At 41.1% G+C, this 18362-nt stretch overlaps 1 protein-coding gene across 1 annotated transcript in view; it reads right to left on the reverse strand.

Moving 5' to 3' along the window:
- The window catches only part of FAM98C (family with sequence similarity 98 member C), a 52084-nt gene that overhangs the window by 54 nt on the left and 33668 nt on the right, over positions 1 to 18362 (reverse strand). The window contains exons 4-8 of the mRNA XM_053721623.1: positions 17297 to 17481; positions 17077 to 17157; positions 16869 to 16985; positions 2124 to 2291; positions 1 to 2044 (exon numbers count right to left, since the gene is read on the reverse strand). The exon at positions 1 to 2044 is cut by the window's left edge and continues 54 nt beyond it. Of these exons, the coding sequence (XP_053577598.1) occupies positions 1901 to 2044; positions 2124 to 2291; positions 16869 to 16985; positions 17077 to 17157; positions 17297 to 17481 (695 nt within the window). The 3' untranslated portion in view covers positions 1 to 1900. The remainder of the gene's footprint in view (positions 2045 to 2123; positions 2292 to 16868; positions 16986 to 17076; positions 17158 to 17296; positions 17482 to 18362) is intronic.

An 18362-nucleotide genomic window follows, 5' to 3' on the forward strand; every position in this document is an offset into this window, starting at 1 on the left:
GTAAACCTCTTAATTTCTAAGAAAAAAAAAATCAAGAGCAAAAATCATAGAAATAATCAGAAATATAATTCAGTATATGTAGGTATCAGGGAAATTTTAGGCTGACATTTCCAATTTAAAATATCCAACAATATATTTGCAAAATGAATCTCTTTCTCCCAGGAGGAGCAAACAAATTTGTGTTTATTTGGAAGGGAACAAAATACAAAAATAATCTTTAAAAATTATTTCTCATATATTTTTCAAAAAATAATTCACAAATCAAAAATAACAATTTTTTTTTATTATTTTAATTATTACCTTTTGCTATTAAATTGTAAAACAAAATAGCATTTTGAAAATATATATAGCATTATTTATATTTTGTGACCATATAATACCCCAAAAAATTATAATTTACTGTAAATTGTTTTGAAGATGAAGAAGTGCCCTCTGCTGGATTAAGCAGAAACTATATAAATACATTGCAATTACAAAGTAAATATCTGAAACATTGGGGAAAATTTTAACTTTCAAATTTTAGCAACATATATTAAACTCTTAAATAAGAAATTAATATTTTAAATAATTTTGCCTAAGTTAAATAAAATACTTTGTTTTATATTATACTATAAGTGACTAATATTTTCTGTTTTAATTTAATCTACTCTATTTTAAAGACATTATTAATTAAAGTGAATGTAAATTTTCATGAATTAGTGCCTGGTTTTTAAAAATACTATTAAGATCAGGGGCACATTCATTTATGAAAGTTTACATTGTAGCATATTTTTTAAAATACTTACCTTTCTCTTGAGCAAAGCCGGATCGCCGATACCCCGCCCGCAGTTCCTCTCTACCTACGTCACTAATGACGAAACCGGCTTCCTCCAATCATGGCTTCCCCCCAGAGTGTCCATCTCGTGAGGCCACGCCGTGATTGGAGGAAGCCGGTTTCGTCACTGCCGTGTAAGTACAGAAGGAGAAGCAGGCGGGGGGGGGGGATAGGCGATCCGGCTTTGCTCAAGAGAAAGGTAAGTATTTGTAAAACTACGCTGATGGATGAAAGTGACCCTGTTTTTAATAGTAATTTTAAAAAACAGGCACTAATTCATGAAAATTTACATTTACTTTAAGTATTCTTACATAGTGCTATTCATTTATTAGCACAGAATTAAAGGGACATGAAACACAACATTTTTCTTTCACGACTCAGATATAGAATACAATTTCTAAAAAGTTCCCAATCTACTTCTATTGTCAAATTTGCTTTGTTTTTATGTTATTCTTTGTTGAAGAGATATCTAGATAGGTAGCGTACACATGTCTGCAGCACTACATGACAGGAAATAGTGCTGCCCTCTAGTGCTCTTGCTAATGTATAACATTGCTGCAAAACTGTTCCCATATAGTGCTGCAAACACGTGCACACTCCTGAGCTTTCAACAAAGGATAGCAAGAAAACAAAGAAAATGATATTAGAAGCACAATGGAAAGTTGTTTTAAATTGTATGTTCTATCTGAATCATGAAAGAAAAATTTGGGGTTTTATGTCCCTTTAAGACGTTGATCGATTTTGGGGCCCTGAATACTTCCATATAACAGGATGCATTTTGAAATACCAAAATAGGTGGTGATGTGGTTTCTATGCACCTTTTTCATTTAGACTAAAAAAAGAAAACAGCAAGCCTTAGTCAAACACAATTATTTACAAAAAAAACGTATATATATATAATATATATATATAATTGTAATTCTTCAAATAACAATGTGCTAAAATCAAAATTGACTGACACCATTGAAGCAAAAATTACAAGGAAATTGTTTTTTACATAAACAAAGAAAAATTTGATAAATGTACCAAGCTCAAATTATCTGCAGGATTTAAGAGTATTTAATGCTGCTTTATTACGTATTCTCGTCAGCGTTTTCTTTTCTTATTTTTCTTTTCCCAGCGCTGATGCCCCCCGCCACCCCCTTCCCGTCTTTTCTCCCACGTTGGCATAGGCGGCTCAATTTCATTGGGACGGCCACCTCGATCTGGCACAGTGCCCATCATCATGACCTGTCAAACAAAAATATTACGTTTAGGAGAGATAATAGAAATTGAATGGAATGTGCGTGAAATGTTCTTCTCGGTTTACCTTGTTGACGGCAGAGCGAGTGTTTTGGCAGAAAGAAGCGCTGCAAGTGTGTAGGATTCGAGAGTCACCTTGTCTTGCAGCAAGAATGTTAGAAAGACAGATACGAGACTCTGTAGGTAGCGCCTGGCGTAGTGGCCAGAAAACACTGTCCATGGCGGTTCCTTGTTCCTGTGTGTAGTGTAATAGATTATAAAAGTGACACAGACAGGAGGAGCCTATGAGACATAAATACTATCCCACCCCTTGCAGGGTGACACAGTGACACAGAAATATTAGAGCTATGGGACGTGTTCCTCCGCTTCAAGATCGCACATAATGGAGGGAGCTATTGAAAACCATTCATTACGAGAGATTACTAGTTGAGCACAAAATTGCACTTTCGCGAGCGCAGTAATACCGGCACACGCAATGTGCACTGGTATTGCAAGTAAAGCACAATTGCATGGAAGCTTTGAGCTTCCATAGGCTCCAATGGAGCCTGGTTCTGATGCCGACAGACACGGCACAGAACCTAGCACAGCATAATTAAAATATATAAAGTATATCAGGGATGTCAAACTCATTTGAGTCGCGGGCCATTTTCCACACAAGTGCCACTCACGAGGGTCGCACACTACCTACATATTTTACCATTGCTAAACAAAGTAGTGACATTTTCTGTAACTGTATACATTTTAAAAGATTGTGTTCTGTAACTCCTAATTAGGGCTGCAACAACTAATCGGCAAGTTTGATTATGAAAATAGTTGTCAACAAATCTCATCATCAATTAGGTGGTCAGCGATTAGTTAGTCAGTTGCACAGCACCAGCTGCTTTAATCTGATGATCTACTGCAACTAAGATTGTGCAAAAAAAATTGAATGTATTTATTTTTTTAATCTTTTTCTATCCGATTAATCGGACAATAATCATCCGATTAATTGGATAGAAAAAAAAAATAATAAAAATGTTTGCACAATACCATGTGCAGGAGTTCATCGGATTGAAGCAGCTGGTGCTGTGCAATTAACCAACTAATCGCTGACCACCTAATTGATAATGAGATTCTTTGACAACTATTTTTATGATCAATCTTACCGATTAGTTGTTGTAGCCCTAATCCTAATTAACTAACTCTGGCTTGATAAAACGCGCTCTAATGCTTTTAAGCTTTTAAGGTGGTGACACACACGCTCTATCTGGTTGCTCTCCCACAGAGTCTGTGCTTTTTTTTTTCTCTTTAGCATCCCTGTACTGAGCATGCTCACAGTTTAGCATACGCATGCACATAGTATAACATTTCCTCTGCATTATAAGTAGTGGATCACAATGCTGTCGGCATAGTGACCCACTGTTTATATAGTGATAGACATATACCTGTTTTATATAATATTTAAAAAAAAAAAAAAATATATATATATATATATATATATACTATATGATTTTAGTTAGAGAGAGTATTATGGGAAGGAATGGGAAAAAATGATGCGTGAAATCAGTGCTGCCATAGTAGTGAACACATATAAAGAAGTCCTGCATGTGTCACATAAAAAATTATGCACTTATCTGCGTTTGCCTTTTTCTTTTTAATAACAATTTTACTCGTTAATACTGAGTGGTATTAATAATCTCGCTACCATAGTGCAGCTGCTCACTATACAAAAACAGAATTTATGCTTACCTGATAAATTTCTTTCTCTTACGTTGTATCCAGTCCACGGATTCATCCTTACTTGTGGGATATTCTCAATCCCTACAGGAAGTGGCAAAGAGAGCACACAGCAGAGCTGTCCATATAGCTCCCCTCAGGCTCCGCCCCCCCAGTCATTCGACCGACAGTTAGGAGAAAAAGGAGAACCATAGTGTGCAGTGGTGACTGTAGTTTTACAAAAAATAAATTTGAACCTGACTTAATTGCCAGGGCGGGCCGTGGACTGGATACACCGTAAGAGAAAGAAATTTATCAGGTAAGCATAAATTCTGTTTTCTCTTACATTGGAGTATCCAGTCCACGGATTCATTCTTACTTGTGGGAACCAATACCAAAGCTTTAGGACACGGATGAAGGGAGGGAACAAGTCAGGAAACCTAAACGGAAGGCACCACTATGTGCAAAACCTTTCTCCCAAAAAAATAGCCTCCGAAGAAGCAAAAAGTATCAAATTTGTAAAATTTGGCAAAAGTATGCAGTGAAGACCAAGTCGCTGCTTTACAAATCTGTTCAACAGAAGCCTCATTCTTGAAAGCCCATGTGGAAGCCACAGCTCTGGTGGAAAGAGCTGTAATTCGTTCAGGAGGCTGCTGTCCAGCAGTCTCATAAGTCAATCGGATAATGCTTTTCAGTCAAAAAGAAAGAGAGGAAGCGATAGCTTTTTGACCTCTCCTCTTACCAGAATAGACAACAAACAAGGATGACGTGTTTCTGAAATCTTTAGTTGCTTTTAAATAGAATTTTAAAGCACGAACCACATCAAGATTGTGTAACAGCCGTTCCACATCAAGATTGTGTAACAGCCGTTCCTTCTTAGAAACTGAATTAGGACACAGAGAAGATACAATGATTCCCTGGTTAATATTCTTAATAGAAACCACTTTCGGAAGGAAACCAGGTTTTCTACGCAAAACAACCTTATCTGCATGAAACACCAGGTGAATTACACTGCAAAGCAGACAATTCTGTAACTGTTCGAGCAGAAGAAATAGTTACCAAAAACAAAACTTTCCAAGATAATCACTTAATATCTATGGAATGTAAAGGTTCAAACGGAACCCCTTGAAGGACAGAAAGAACTAAATTTAGACTCCATGGAGGAGCCACAGGTTTATAGACAGGCTTGATTCTGACTAAAGCCTATGCAAATGCTTGAACGTCTGGTACTTCTGCCAGACGCCTGTGAAACAGAATAGATAGAGCAGATATCTGTCCCTTTAATGAACTAGCTGACAATCCTTTCTCCAATCCTTCTTGGAGAAATGACAAAATCCTAATCTTACTCCACGAGTAACCCTTGGATTCACACCAACAAAGATATTTCCGCCATATCTTATAGTAAATGTTCCTGGTGACAGGTTTTCTAGCCTGGATCAAAGTATCTATAACTGATCCAGAGAACCCACGCTTAGATAGAATTAAGTGTTCAATCTCCAAGCAGTCAGCTGCAGAGAACTAGATTTGGATGCTTGAATGGACCTTGAATTAGAAGATCCTGCCTCTATGGCAGTGCCCATGGTGGAACAGATGACATGTCCACTAGGTCTGCATACCAAGTCCTGCATGGCCACGCAGGCGCTATCAAAATTACCGAAGCCTTCTCCTGTTTGATTCTGGCTACCAGACGAGGGAGAAGGGGAAACGGTGGAAAAACATAAGCCAGATTGAAGGACCAAGGAGCTACTAGAGCATCTATCAATGCCGCCTTGGGGTCCCTGGACCTAGATCCGTAAAGAGAAAGTTTGGAGTTCTGACGGGACGCCATCAGATCCAACTCTGGAATATCCCATAGCTGGGTAAGCTGAGCAAAAACCTCCGGAAGGAGTTCACACTCCCCCGGGTGAAAGGTCTGACGACTCAGAAAATCCGCCTCCCAGTTGTCTATTCCTGGGATGTGAATTGCAGATAGGTGGCAGGAGTGATCCTCCGCCCATTTGATGATCTTGGATACTTCCTTCATCGCTAGGGAACTCTTTGTTCCTCCCTGATGATTGATGTACGCTACAGTCGTGATGTTGTCCGACTGAAACCTGATGAACCTGGCCTCCGCTAGTTGAGGCTATGCCTGGAGCGTGTTGAATATCGCTCTCAGTTCCAAAATGTTTATCGGGAGAAGAGACTCTTCCCGAGACCATAGGCCCTGAGCTTTCAGGGAGTCCCAGACTGCACCCCAGCCTAACAGACTGGAATCGGTCGTGACAATGATCCACTCTGGTCTGCGGAAGCCCATTCCCTGAGACAGGTGATCCTGAGACAACCACCAGAGAAGATAATCTCTGGTTTTCCTCGTCCATTTGTATCTAAGGAGACAATCTGTATAATCCCCATTCCACAGTTTGAGCATGCACAGCTGCAGTGGTCTGAGATGAATTCTGGCAAAGGGAACAACGTCCATTGCCGCAACCATTAACCCGATTACCTCCATGCACTGAGCCACAGAAGGACGAGGAACAGAATGAAGAACTCGGCAAGTAGTTAAAAGTTTTAACTTCCTGACCTCCGTCAGAAATATTTTCATCTCTACCGAGTCTATTAGCATTCCCAGGAAGGGAACCCTTGTGAGCGGGGACAGAGAACTTTTTTCGACGTTCACCTTCCACCCGTGAGACCTTAGAAGGCCAGAACTATTTCTGTATGAGCCTTGGCTCTTTGAAAAGACGACGCCAGAATTAATATGTCGTCCAGATAAGGTGCTACTGCAATGCCCCGCGGTCTTAGTATCGCTAGAATGGACCCTAGCACCTTTGTGAAAATTCTTGTCCAGAAAGGCGAACCTTAGGAACTGATGGTGATCTTTGTGGATAGGAATATGTAGGTACACATCCTTTAAATCCACGGTAGTCATATATTGATCTTCCTGGACCAATGGTAAGATTGTCTGAATGGTTTCCATTTTGAATGATGGAACTCTGAGGAATTTGTTTAGAATTTTTAAATCCAGGATTGGCCTTGAAGTTCCTTCCTTTTTGGGAACTACGAACAGGTTTGAGTAAAAACCCAGTCCTTGCTCTGCAGTTGGAACTGGGTGTATCACTCCCATCTTTGGAAGATCTTCTACACAGCGTAAGAACGCCTGTTTCTTTGTCTGATCTGAAGACAAACGAGAAATGTGGAACCTTCTCCTTGGGGGAGAGTCTTTGAATTCTAGAAGATACTCTTGAGCAACAATTTCTAATGCCCAGGGATCTGGAACATCTCTTGCCCAAGAGTGAGCAAGAGAGAAAGTCTGCCCCCTACTAGATCCGTCCCGGAGCGGGGGCTACCCTTTCATTCTGTCTTGGTAGCAGCAGCAGGCTTCTTGGCCTGTTTACCCTTGTTCCAGCCCTGCAAAGGCTTTTATGTTGCTTTGGGCTGGGAAACGTTACCCTCTTGCTTTGCGGTTGCAGAGGTTGAAGCAGGTCCGCTCCTGAAGTTGCGAAAGGAGCGCAAATTAGCCTTAAAAGGTCTATCTTGTGGAAGGGCATGGCCCTTTCCTGATATTAAGTAATTTTGTTTTGGACGACACGTCAGCCGACCATGATTTGAGCCAGAGCGCTCTTCGCGCCACAATGGCAAAACCAGAATTTTTCGCCGCTAATTTAGTTAATTGTAAAGCGGCATCTGTAATGAAAGAATTAACCAGCTTTAGAGCATGAATTCTATCCATGACTTCGTCATATGAAGTCTCCCTCTGGAGCGACTCCTCCAGCGCCTCAACCAAAAAGCCGCTGCAGTAGTTACCGGAATAATGCAGGCAATTGGTTGAAGAAGGATACCTTGTTGAACAAATATTTTCTTTAGTAACCCTTCTAATTTGTTATCCATAGGATCTTTGAAAACACAACTGTCTTCTATTGGTATAGTTGTGCGCTTTTCTAGTGTTGAAACTGCTCCCTCTACCTTAGGGACCGCCTGCCACAAGTCCCGCCTGGGGTCAGTTATGGGGAACATTTTCTTAAAGATAGGCGGGGGGAACAAAAGGTACGCCTGGTCTCTCCCACTCCCTAGTCACAATATCCGCCACCCTCTTAGGGATCGGAAACGCATCAGTGTATACAGGGACTTCTAAAAACTTGTCAATTTTACACAATTTTTCTGGGACCACCATAGGGTCACAATCAACCAGCGTAGCTAAAACCTCCTTAAGCTGTTTGTAAAATCAACTGCGCAACTGAGGCGCGAAATTCAGGCCCCCTCCATCTTCCCTCAGGAGTTTGTGGGGCCTTCCCAAGCCAAAATAGGTGTCTAAATATATGCCATGCGGAATAAAACCACAAAAAGTGTTTTAAATGCAATATAAAACTTGTATAATGTCAGATTATCTTAAAAAATAATCGATTGCCCCTTAACAGTGTCCACCAGTGTTTTGAGCCCTTACAAATAAGCCTTCCTTCTATACTAAGTCTCAGAATATGGCTTACCTTTCCCACATGGGGATTCTGTCAGTCTTCTAGCATTACTAAGTCTTGACTAGAAAAAATGACTGAAACATACCTTAAAGTAGTTAAGCCTGCAAACTGTTCCCCCCAACTGAAGTTTTCCTGTACTCAACAGTCCTGCGTGGGAACAGCAATGGATTTTAGTTACAAGATGCTAAAATCATTTTCCTCTCAGCAGAATCTTCATCATTTTCTGCCTCAGAGTAAATAGAACAAACCGGCACTATTTTAAAATAACAAACTTTTGATTGAAGAAATAAAAAACTACAAACTAACACCACATTCCCTTTACACTCCTGTGGAGATGCTACTTGTTAGAGCGGCAAAGAGAATAACTGGGGGGGGGGCGGAGACCGAGGGGAGCTATATGGACAGCTCTGCTGTGTGCTCTCTTTGCCACTTCCTGTAGGGATTGAGAATATCCCACAAGTAAGGATGAATCCGTGGACTGGATACACCAATGTAAGAGAAAAGTGAATCGCAATGCCAGAACAAAGGGATAAAGTCAAATGGAGAGCTGAATGGAGGTTGCACGTATGCGCATCCCTAACAGTAAGCGCAATCGCTCTTTAAGTAGTAAGCATATTATAATTATTATTTTCATAGAGTTGGCAGGGGCCGCACAAAATTAGGTTGTGGGCCGCCAGTTTGACATCCCTGATGTATATGAATATATACATATAAATTTATGTGTTTATATGTGTATATACACATTTTAACACAAATATATTTTTATATCAGCATATACATGTATACAGTTGCAAGAAAAAGTATGTGAACCCTTTGGAATGATATGGATTTCTGCACAAATTGGTCATAAAATGTGATCTGATCATCATCTAAGTCACAACAATAGACAATCACAGTCTGCTTAAACTAATAACACACAAAGAATGAAATGTTGCCATGTTTTTATTGAACACACCATGTAAACATTCACAGTGCAGGTGGAAAAAGTATGTGAACCCTTGGATTTAATAACTGGTTGAACCTCATTTGGCAGCAATAACTTCAACCAAGCGTTTCCTGTAGTTGCAGATCAGACGTGCACAACGGTCAGGAGTAATTCTTGACCATTCCTCTTTACAGAACTGTTTCAGTTCAGCAATATTCTTGGGATGTCTGGTGTGAATCGCTTTCCTGAGGTCATGCCACAGCATCTCAATCGGGTTGAGGTCAGGACTCTGACTGGGCCACTTCAGAAGGAGTATTTTCTTCTTTTTAAGCCATTCTGTTGTTGATTTACTTCTATGCTTTGGGTCATTGTCCTGTTGCAACACCCATCTTCTGTTGAGCTTCAGCTGGTAGACAGATGGCCTTAAGTTCTCCTGCAAACTGTCTTGATAAACTTGGGAATTCATTTTTCCTTCGATGATAGCAATCCGTCCAGGCCCTGACGCAGCAAAGCAGCCCCAAACCATGATGCCCCCACCACCATACTTCACAATTGGGATGAGGTTTTGATGTTGGTGTGCTGTGCCCCTTTTTCGCCACACATAGTGTTGTGTATTTCTTCCAAACAACTCAACTTTGGTTTTATCTGTCCACGGAATATTTTGCCAGTACTGCTGTGGAACATCCAGGTGCTCTTGTGCAAACTGTAAACGTGCAGCAATGTTTTGTTTGGACAGCAGTGGCTTCCTCTGTGGTATCCTCCCATGAAATCCATTCTTGTTTTACGTATTGTAGATTCGCTAACAGGGATGTTAGCATTTGCCAGTGACTTTTGTAAGTCTTTAGCTGACACTCTAGGATTCTTCTTCACATCATTGAGCAGTCTGCGCTGTGCTCTTGCAGTCATCTTTACAGGACGGCCACTTCTAGGGAGTAGCAGCAGTGCTGAACTTTCTCCATTTATAGACAATTTGTCTTTCCGTGGACTGATGAACAGCAAGGCTTTTGGAGATACTTTTATAACCCTTTCCAGCTTTATGCAAGTCAACTATTCTTAATCGTAGGTCTTCTGAGAGCCCTTTTGTGCGAGGCATCATTCACATCAGGCAATGTTTCTTGTGAAAAGCAAACCCAGAACTGGTGTGTGTTTTTTATAGGGCAGGGCAGCTGTAACCAACACCTCCAATCTCATCTCATTGATTGGACTCCAGTTGGCTGACATCTCACTCCAATTAGCTCTTGAAGATGTCATTAGTCTAGGGGTTCACATACTTTTTCCACCTGCACTGTGAATGTTTACATGGTGTGTTCAATAAAAACATGGCAATATTTCATTCTTTGTGCATTATTAGTTTAAGCAGACTGTGATTGTCTATTGTTGTGACTTAGATGATGATCAGATCACATTTTATGTCCAATTTGTGCAGAAATCCATATCATTCCAAAGGGTTCAAATACTTTTTCTTGCAACTGTATATACAGTTTAAACACAGTCCCATAGTCCGCTATGTAAAGGCACTTTTCAGTGCCGTTTTTTTTTCTAACATCCCCTCACTTTAACCCCTTATAACTAATTTGTGCAGTTAAAAAAACAGAATTTATGCTTACCTGATAAATTACTTTCTCCAACGGTGTGTACGGTCCACGGCGTCATCCTTACTTGTGGGATATTCTCTTCCCCAACAGGAAATGGCAAAGAGTCCCAGCAAAGCTGGTCACATGATCCCTCCTAGGCTCCGCCCACCCCAGTCATTCGACCGACGGACAGGAGGAAATCTATATAGGAGAAACCATATGATACCGTGGTGACTGTAGTTAGAGAAAATAATTCATCAGACCTGATTAAAAAACCAGGGCGGGCCGTGGACCGGACACACCGTTGGAGAAAGTAATTTATCAGGTAAGCATAAATTCTGTTTTCTCCAACATTGGTGTGTCCGGTCCACGGCGTCATCCTTACTTGTGGGAACCAATACCAAAGCTTTAGGACACGGATGAAGGGAGGGAGCAAATCAGGTCACCTAAATGGAAGGCACCACGGCTTGCAAAACCTTTCTCCCAAAAATAGCCTCCGAAGAAGCAAAAGTATCAAATTTGTAAAATTTGGCAAAAGTGTGCAGTGAAGACCAAGTCGCTGCCTTACATATCTGGTCAACAGAAGCCTCGTTCTTGAAGGCCCATGTGGAAGCCACAGCCCTAGTGGAGTGAGCTGTGATTCTTTCAGGAGGCTGCCGTCCGGCAGTCTCATAAGCCAATCGGATAATGCTTTTAAGCCAAAAGGAAAGAGAGGTAGAAGTCGCTTTTTGACCTCTCCTTTTACCAGAATAAACAACAAACAAGGAAGATGTTTGTCTGAAATCTTTAGTAGCCTCTAAATAGAATTTTAGAGCACGGACTACGTCCAAATTGTGTAACAAACGTTCCTTCTTTGAAACTGGATTCGGACACAAAGAAGGTACAACTATCTCCTGGTTAATATTTTTGTTGGAAACAACTTTCGGAAGAAAACCAGGCTTAGTAAGCAAAACCACCTTATCTGCATGGAACACCAGATAGGGCGGAGAACACTGCAGAGCAGATAACTCTGAAACTCTTCTAGCAGAAGAAATTGCAACCAAAAACAAAACTTTCCAAGATAATAACTTAATATCTACGGAATGTAAGGGTTCAAACGGAACCCCTTGAAGAACTGAAAGAACTAGATTTAGACTCCAGGGAGGAGTCAAAGGTCTGTAAACAGGCTTGATCCTAACCAGAGCCTGAACAAATGCTTGAACATCTGGCACAGCTGCCAGTCTTTTGTGAAGTAAAACAGATAAAGCAGAGATCTGTCCCTTCAGAGAACTTGCAGATAATCCTTTCTCCAAACCTTCTTGTAGAAAGGATAGAATCTTAGGAATTTTTATCTTGTTCCATGGGAATCCTTTAGATTCACACCAACAGATATATTTTTTCCATATTTTATTGTAAATTTTTCTAGTTACAGGCTTTCTAGCCTGAATCAGAGTATCTATTACAGAATCTGAAAACCCACGCTTTGATAAAATCAAGCGTTCAATCTCCAAGCCGTCAGTTGGAGGGAAACCAGATTCAGATGTTCGAATGGACCCTGAACAAGAAGGTCCTGTCTCAAAGGTAGCTTCCATGGTGGAGCCGATGACATATTCACCAGGTCTGCATACCAAGTCCTGCGTGGCCACGCAGGAGCTATCAAGATCACTGAGGCCCTCTCCTGATTGATCCTGGCTACCAGCCTGGGGATGAGAGGAAACGGTGGGAATACATAAGCTAGGTTGAAGGTCCAAGGTGCTACTAGTGCATCTACTAGAGTCGCCTTGGGATCCCTGGATCTGGACCCGTAGCAAGGAACCTTGAAGTTCTGACGAGACGCCATCAGATCCATGTCTGGAATGCCCCATAATTGAGTTATTTGGGCAAAGATTTCCGGATGGAGTTCCCACTCCCCAGGATGGAATGTCTGACGACTCAGAAAATCCGCTTCCCAATTTTCCACTCCTGGGATGTGGATCGCAGACAAGTGGCAGGAGTGATCCTCCGCCCATTGAATTATCTTGGTCACTTCTTTCATCGCCAGGGAACTCCTTGTTCCCCCCTGATGATTGATATATGCAACGGTCGTCATGTTGTCTGACTGAAACCTTATGAATTTGGCCTTTGCTAGTTGAGGCCAAGCTCTGAGAGCATTGAATATCGCTCTCAGTTCCAGAATGTTTATCGGGAGAAGAGACTCTTCCCGAGACCATAGACCCTGAGCTTTCAGGGATTCCCAGACCGCGCCCCAGCCCACTAGGCTGGCGTCGGTCATGACAATGACCCACTCTGGACTGCGGAAGCTCATTCCCTGTGACAGATTGTCCAGGGTCAGCCACCAACGGAGTGAATCTCTGGTCTTTTGATCTACTTGAATCGTCGGAGACAAGTCTGTATAATCCCCATTCCACTGTCTGAGCATGCACAGTTGTAATGGTCTTAGATGAATTCGTGCAAAAGGAACTATGTCCATTGTTGCAACCATCAATCCTATTACTTCCATGCACTGCGCTATGGAAGGACGAGGAACAGAATGAAGTACTTGACAAGAGCTTAGAAGTTTTGATTTTCTGACCTCTGTCAGAAAAATCCTCATTTCTAAGGAATCTATTATTGTTCCCAAGAAGGGAACTCTTGTTGACGGGGACAGAGAACTTTTTTCTTTGTTCACCTTCCATCCGTGAGATCTGAGAAAGGCTAGGACGATGTCCGTATGAGCCTTTGCTTTTGACAGGGACGACGCTTGAATCAGGATGTCGTCCAAGTAAGGTACTACTGCAATGCCCCTTGGTCTTAGAACCGCTAGAAGGGACCCTAGTACCTTTGTGAAAATCCTTGGAGCAGTGGCTAATCCGAATGGAAGTGCCACAGGTACGCATCCTTTAAATCCACGGTAGTCATAAACTGATTTTCCTGGATAGTAGGTAGGATCGTTCGAATAGTTTCCATTTTGAACGATGGTACCCTGAGAAATTTGTTTAGGATCTTTAGATCCAAAATTGGTCTGAATGTTCCCTCTTTTTTGGGAACTTTGAACAGATTGGAATAAAATCCCATTCCTTGTTCTCTTATTGGAACTGGATGTATCACTCCCATCTTTAACAGGTCTTCTACATAATGTAAGAATGCCTGTCTCTTTATTTGGTTTGAAGATAATTGAGACCTGTGGAACCTTCCCCTTGGGGGTAGTTCCTTGAATTCCAGGAGATAACCTTGAGAAACTATTTCTAGCGCCCAAGGATCCTGAACATCTCTTGCCCAAGCCTGAGCAAAGAGAGAAAGTCTGCCCCCCACTAGATCCGGTCCCGGATCGGGGGCTATCCCTTCATGCTGTTTTGGTAGCAGTGGTAGGCTTCTTGGCCTGCTTACCCTTGTTCCAGCCTTGCATTGGTTTCCAGGCTGGTTTGGGTTGTGAAGTATTACCCTCTTGCTTAGAGGATACAGAATTAGAGGCTGGTCCGTTTCTGCGAAAGGGACGAAAATTAGGCTTATTTTTAGCCTTAAAAGACCTATCCTGTGGGAGGGCGTGGCCCTTTCCCCCAGTGATGTCTGAAATAATCTCTTTCAAATCAGGTCCAAATAATGATTTACCTTTGAAAGGAATGTTAAGCAATTTTGTCTTGGAAGACACATCCGCTGACCAAGACTTTAGCCAAAGCGCTCTGCACGCCACGATAGCAAACCCTGAATTTTTCGCCGCTAATCTAGCTAATTGCAAAGCGGCATCTAAAACAAAAGAGTTAGCCAATTTAAGTGCTTGAACTCTGTCCATAACCTCCTCATACGAAGATTCTTTACTGAGCGATTTTTCTAGTTCCTCGAACCAGAAACACGCTGCCGTAGTGACAGGAACAATGCATGAAATTGGTTGTAGAAGGTAACCTTGCTGTACAAAAATCTTTTTAAGCAAACCCTCTAATTTCTTATCCATAGGATCTTTGAAAGCACAACTATCTTCGATAGGAATAGTAGTGCGTTTGTTTAGAGTAGAAACCGCCCCCTCGACCTTGGGGACTGCCATAAGTCCTTTCTGGGGTCGACTATAGGAAATAATTTCTTAAATATAGGGGGGGGGAACAAAAGGTATGCCGGGCCTTTCCCACTCTTTATTTACTATGTCCGCCACCCGCTTGGGTATAGGAAAAGCGTCGGGGGGCACCGGAACCTCTAGGAACTTGTCCATCTTACATAATTTCTCTGGAATGACCAAATTGTCACAATCATCCAGAGTAGATAACACCTCCTTAAGCAGTGCACGGAGATGTTCTAATTTAAATTTAAATGTCACAACATCAGGTTCAGCTTGATGAGAAATTTTTCCTGAATCTGAAATTTCTCCATCAGACAAAACCTCCCTCATGGCCCCTTGAGATTGGTGTGAGGGTATGTCAGAACAGTTATCATCAGCGTCCTCTTGCTCTTCAGTGTTTAAAACAGAGCAATCACGCTTTCTCTGATAAGTAGGCATTTTGGATAAAAGATTTGCTATGGAGTTATCCATTACAGCCGTTAATTGTTGCATGGTAATAAGTATTGGCGCACTAGATGTACTAGGGGCCTCCTGTGTGGGCATAACTGGTGTAGACACAGTAGGGGATGATGTAGTATCATGTTTACTACCCTCATTTGAGGAATCATCTTGGGCAATATCATTATCTGTGGCATTGCTGTCCCTACTTTGTTTGGACACTATGGCACAATTATCACATAAATTTAAATGGGGAGACACATTGGCTTTCATACATATAGAACATAGCTTATCTGATGGTACAGACATGTTAAACAGGCTTAAACTTGTCAACAAAACACAAAAAACGTTTTAAAATAAAACCGTTACTGTCACTTTAAATTTCAAACTGAAAACACTTTATTACTGAATATGTGAAAAAGTATGAAGGAATTGTTCAAAATTCACCAAAATTTCATCTTAAAGCATTAAAAGTATTGCACACCAAATTTCAGAGCTTTAACCCTTAAATTAACGGAACCGGAGCCGTTTTCAAATTTAACCCCTATACAGTCCCAGCTATATGCTTTGCTGAGACCCAACCAAGCCCAGAGGGGAATACGATACCAAATGACGCCTTCTAGAAGCTTTTTTAGTGATTCTTAGATCCTCACACATGCATCTGCATGCCTTGCTCTCCAAAAACAACTGCGCAGTAATGGCGCGAAAATGAGGCTCAGTCTATAACTAGAAAGGCCCCCAGACTAAAAAAGGTGTCCAACACAGTGCCTGCCGTTTTTTAAACGTTCCCCAAGATTATAATGCCAATTATTAGCTAGAATCTGCATAATATGCCCCAATAAAGCAATCGTTTTAGCCCATAAAAATGTCTACCAGTTTTTAAGCCCTTTTTTAAGCCCTTTATTCTTTTATATTTGACTAAGAAAATGGCTTACCGGTCCCCATGAGGGGAAATGACAGCCTTCCAGCATTACATGGTCTTGTTAGAAATATGGCTAGTCATACCTTAAGCAGAAAGGTCTGCTAACTGTTTCCCCCAACTGAAGTTACTTCATCTCAACAGTCCTGTGTGGAAACAGCAATCGATTTTAGTTACTGTCTGCTAAAATCATCTTCCTCTTACAAACAGAAATCTTCATCCTTTTCTGTTTCAGAGTAAATAGTACATACCAGCACTATTTTAAAATAACAAACACTTGATAGAAGAATAAAAACTACATTTAAACACCAAAAAACTCTTAACCATCTCCGTGGAGATGTTGCCTGTGCAACGGCAAAGAGAATGACTGGGGTGGGCGGAGCCTAGGAGGGATCATGTGACCAGCTTTGCTGGGACTCTTTGCCATTTCCTGTTGGGGAAGAGAATATCCCACAAGTAAGGATGACACCGTGGACCGGACACACCAATGTTGGAGAAATAAAGATGATCATAATTTTTATTTTAAAAAAAATGAACAGTACACTTTATTTTGGGGGAAATTGGGGGAAATTTTTTTCCTTTAGCCAGAGATCTGATCTCTGGTTAAAGAATTTGAGAGCTAAGTGCTACCACGAATTTGCGGTAAAATTAACCAGCCACTTGTAATGGCAGGTTATTTATCGTGCACCCATAAGCGGTCAAATTTGACCCTTAAGGACGCATGGGCGTTAAATTAGTGATCCACTGGCAATCTAGACCATAATTAGGGAATATTATGCAGGTAGATCACCATCCATATCTTACCTTGGCTCTCTCTGACCAATGGAAAGACTTCACGGTGACATCAAGCCGTGTCACCAGCATTCTCATACGACGCTCATATTCTATGACCATGCAGTCGTGCAACTTTTTCAACGTCTCCTACAACAGAGAAAGCAAAGTATTTAGAAGAGACATACAGGGAAACCTGCACCTGAATAAAGGATTCTCTACTCTTTGGATCTTAACCTACCCACTGTTCCGGCTCTAAAGGAGCAGTTAAGAGAGGGGGAGACTTTGCAGTTTCTGAAGCGGCAGCTACAATATCGGATATCTAGAATAAAAAAGTAAAAAGGTTTGTGTTCTGTTCCTTACCATAAAAAATATTTATTAATTATTTATTTATTTTTAGAATGGGCTTTAAACATTAGATCATGGTCCACAACGATAGAGCAGAAAGAGAATGAATGTACCCTGGTATCGAGCTCCTTCATAAATTCTGCCACTGGTGCGTCAAGTGATGGTTCAGGCAGGCCTGTAACTTTACACAGTAGATGCAGTTCCTGTAGAACGTCTGCTTTGTTCTCCCTGGCCTGGCGTTTAGAAACCTCTTTACGTTTCAGGATCTGGGCGGCCTGCAACTCTGTACTCAGGAATACTGGGAAGAAGAGAGAGTGGTGATCACCATGCTGCAACTAAATTGTTGTTACAAAATCACTATATAATTGGCACAGTTCCATCTGCTCTCAGTTAAACATTAAAGGGACAGTCAACACCAGAATTATTATTGTTTAAAAAGACAGATAATCCCTTTATTACCCATTCCCCAGTTTTGCACAACTAACACTGTTATAGAAATACACATTTTACCTCTGTGATTACCTTGTATCTAAGCCTATGCAGACTGCCCCATTATTTCAGTTCTTTTGACAGACTTGCATTTTAGCCAATCAGTGCTAACTCCTAGGTAAATTCACGTGCATGAGCTCAATGTGATCTCTGAGACACACATGAACTAACGCCCTTTAGTGGTGAAAAACTGTCAAAACGCATTCACATAAGACGCAGCCTTCAAGGTCTAAGAAATTAGCATGTGAGCCTACCTAGGTTTAGCTTTCAACTAAGAATACCTAGAGTACAAAGCAAAATTGGTGATAAAAGCAAATTGGAAAGTTGTTTAAAATGACATGCCCTATTTGAATCATAACAGTTTATTTTGGACTTGACTGTCCCTTTAAACTGATTGTAAAGTTTAATGAACAAGTGCCCGGTATCTAAAAATACTCTTAAAAACAGGGGCACTTTCATTTATTGAACTTTACGACGCTTTTTTTAAAAATACTTACCTTTGTTTATGGAAAACAGACCGGTGATCCTCCGCCCGCAGCTCCTACTCTAGTTAGCAGATCGATGACGAAACCGACTTCCTCCAATCGCTGCATGCCCCCTTTGGCTATACACCTTTTAAATTATTATAATAAAGGGGTATGAAATGCAAAAAAATTATTTAGTGATTCAGACAGAGCAAACCTTTTTAAA

This window comes from Bombina bombina, chromosome 7 (genome assembly GCF_027579735.1).
Source record: "Bombina bombina isolate aBomBom1 chromosome 7, aBomBom1.pri, whole genome shotgun sequence".
In the NCBI taxonomy this organism is placed as follows: domain Eukaryota; kingdom Metazoa; phylum Chordata; class Amphibia; order Anura; family Bombinatoridae; genus Bombina; species Bombina bombina.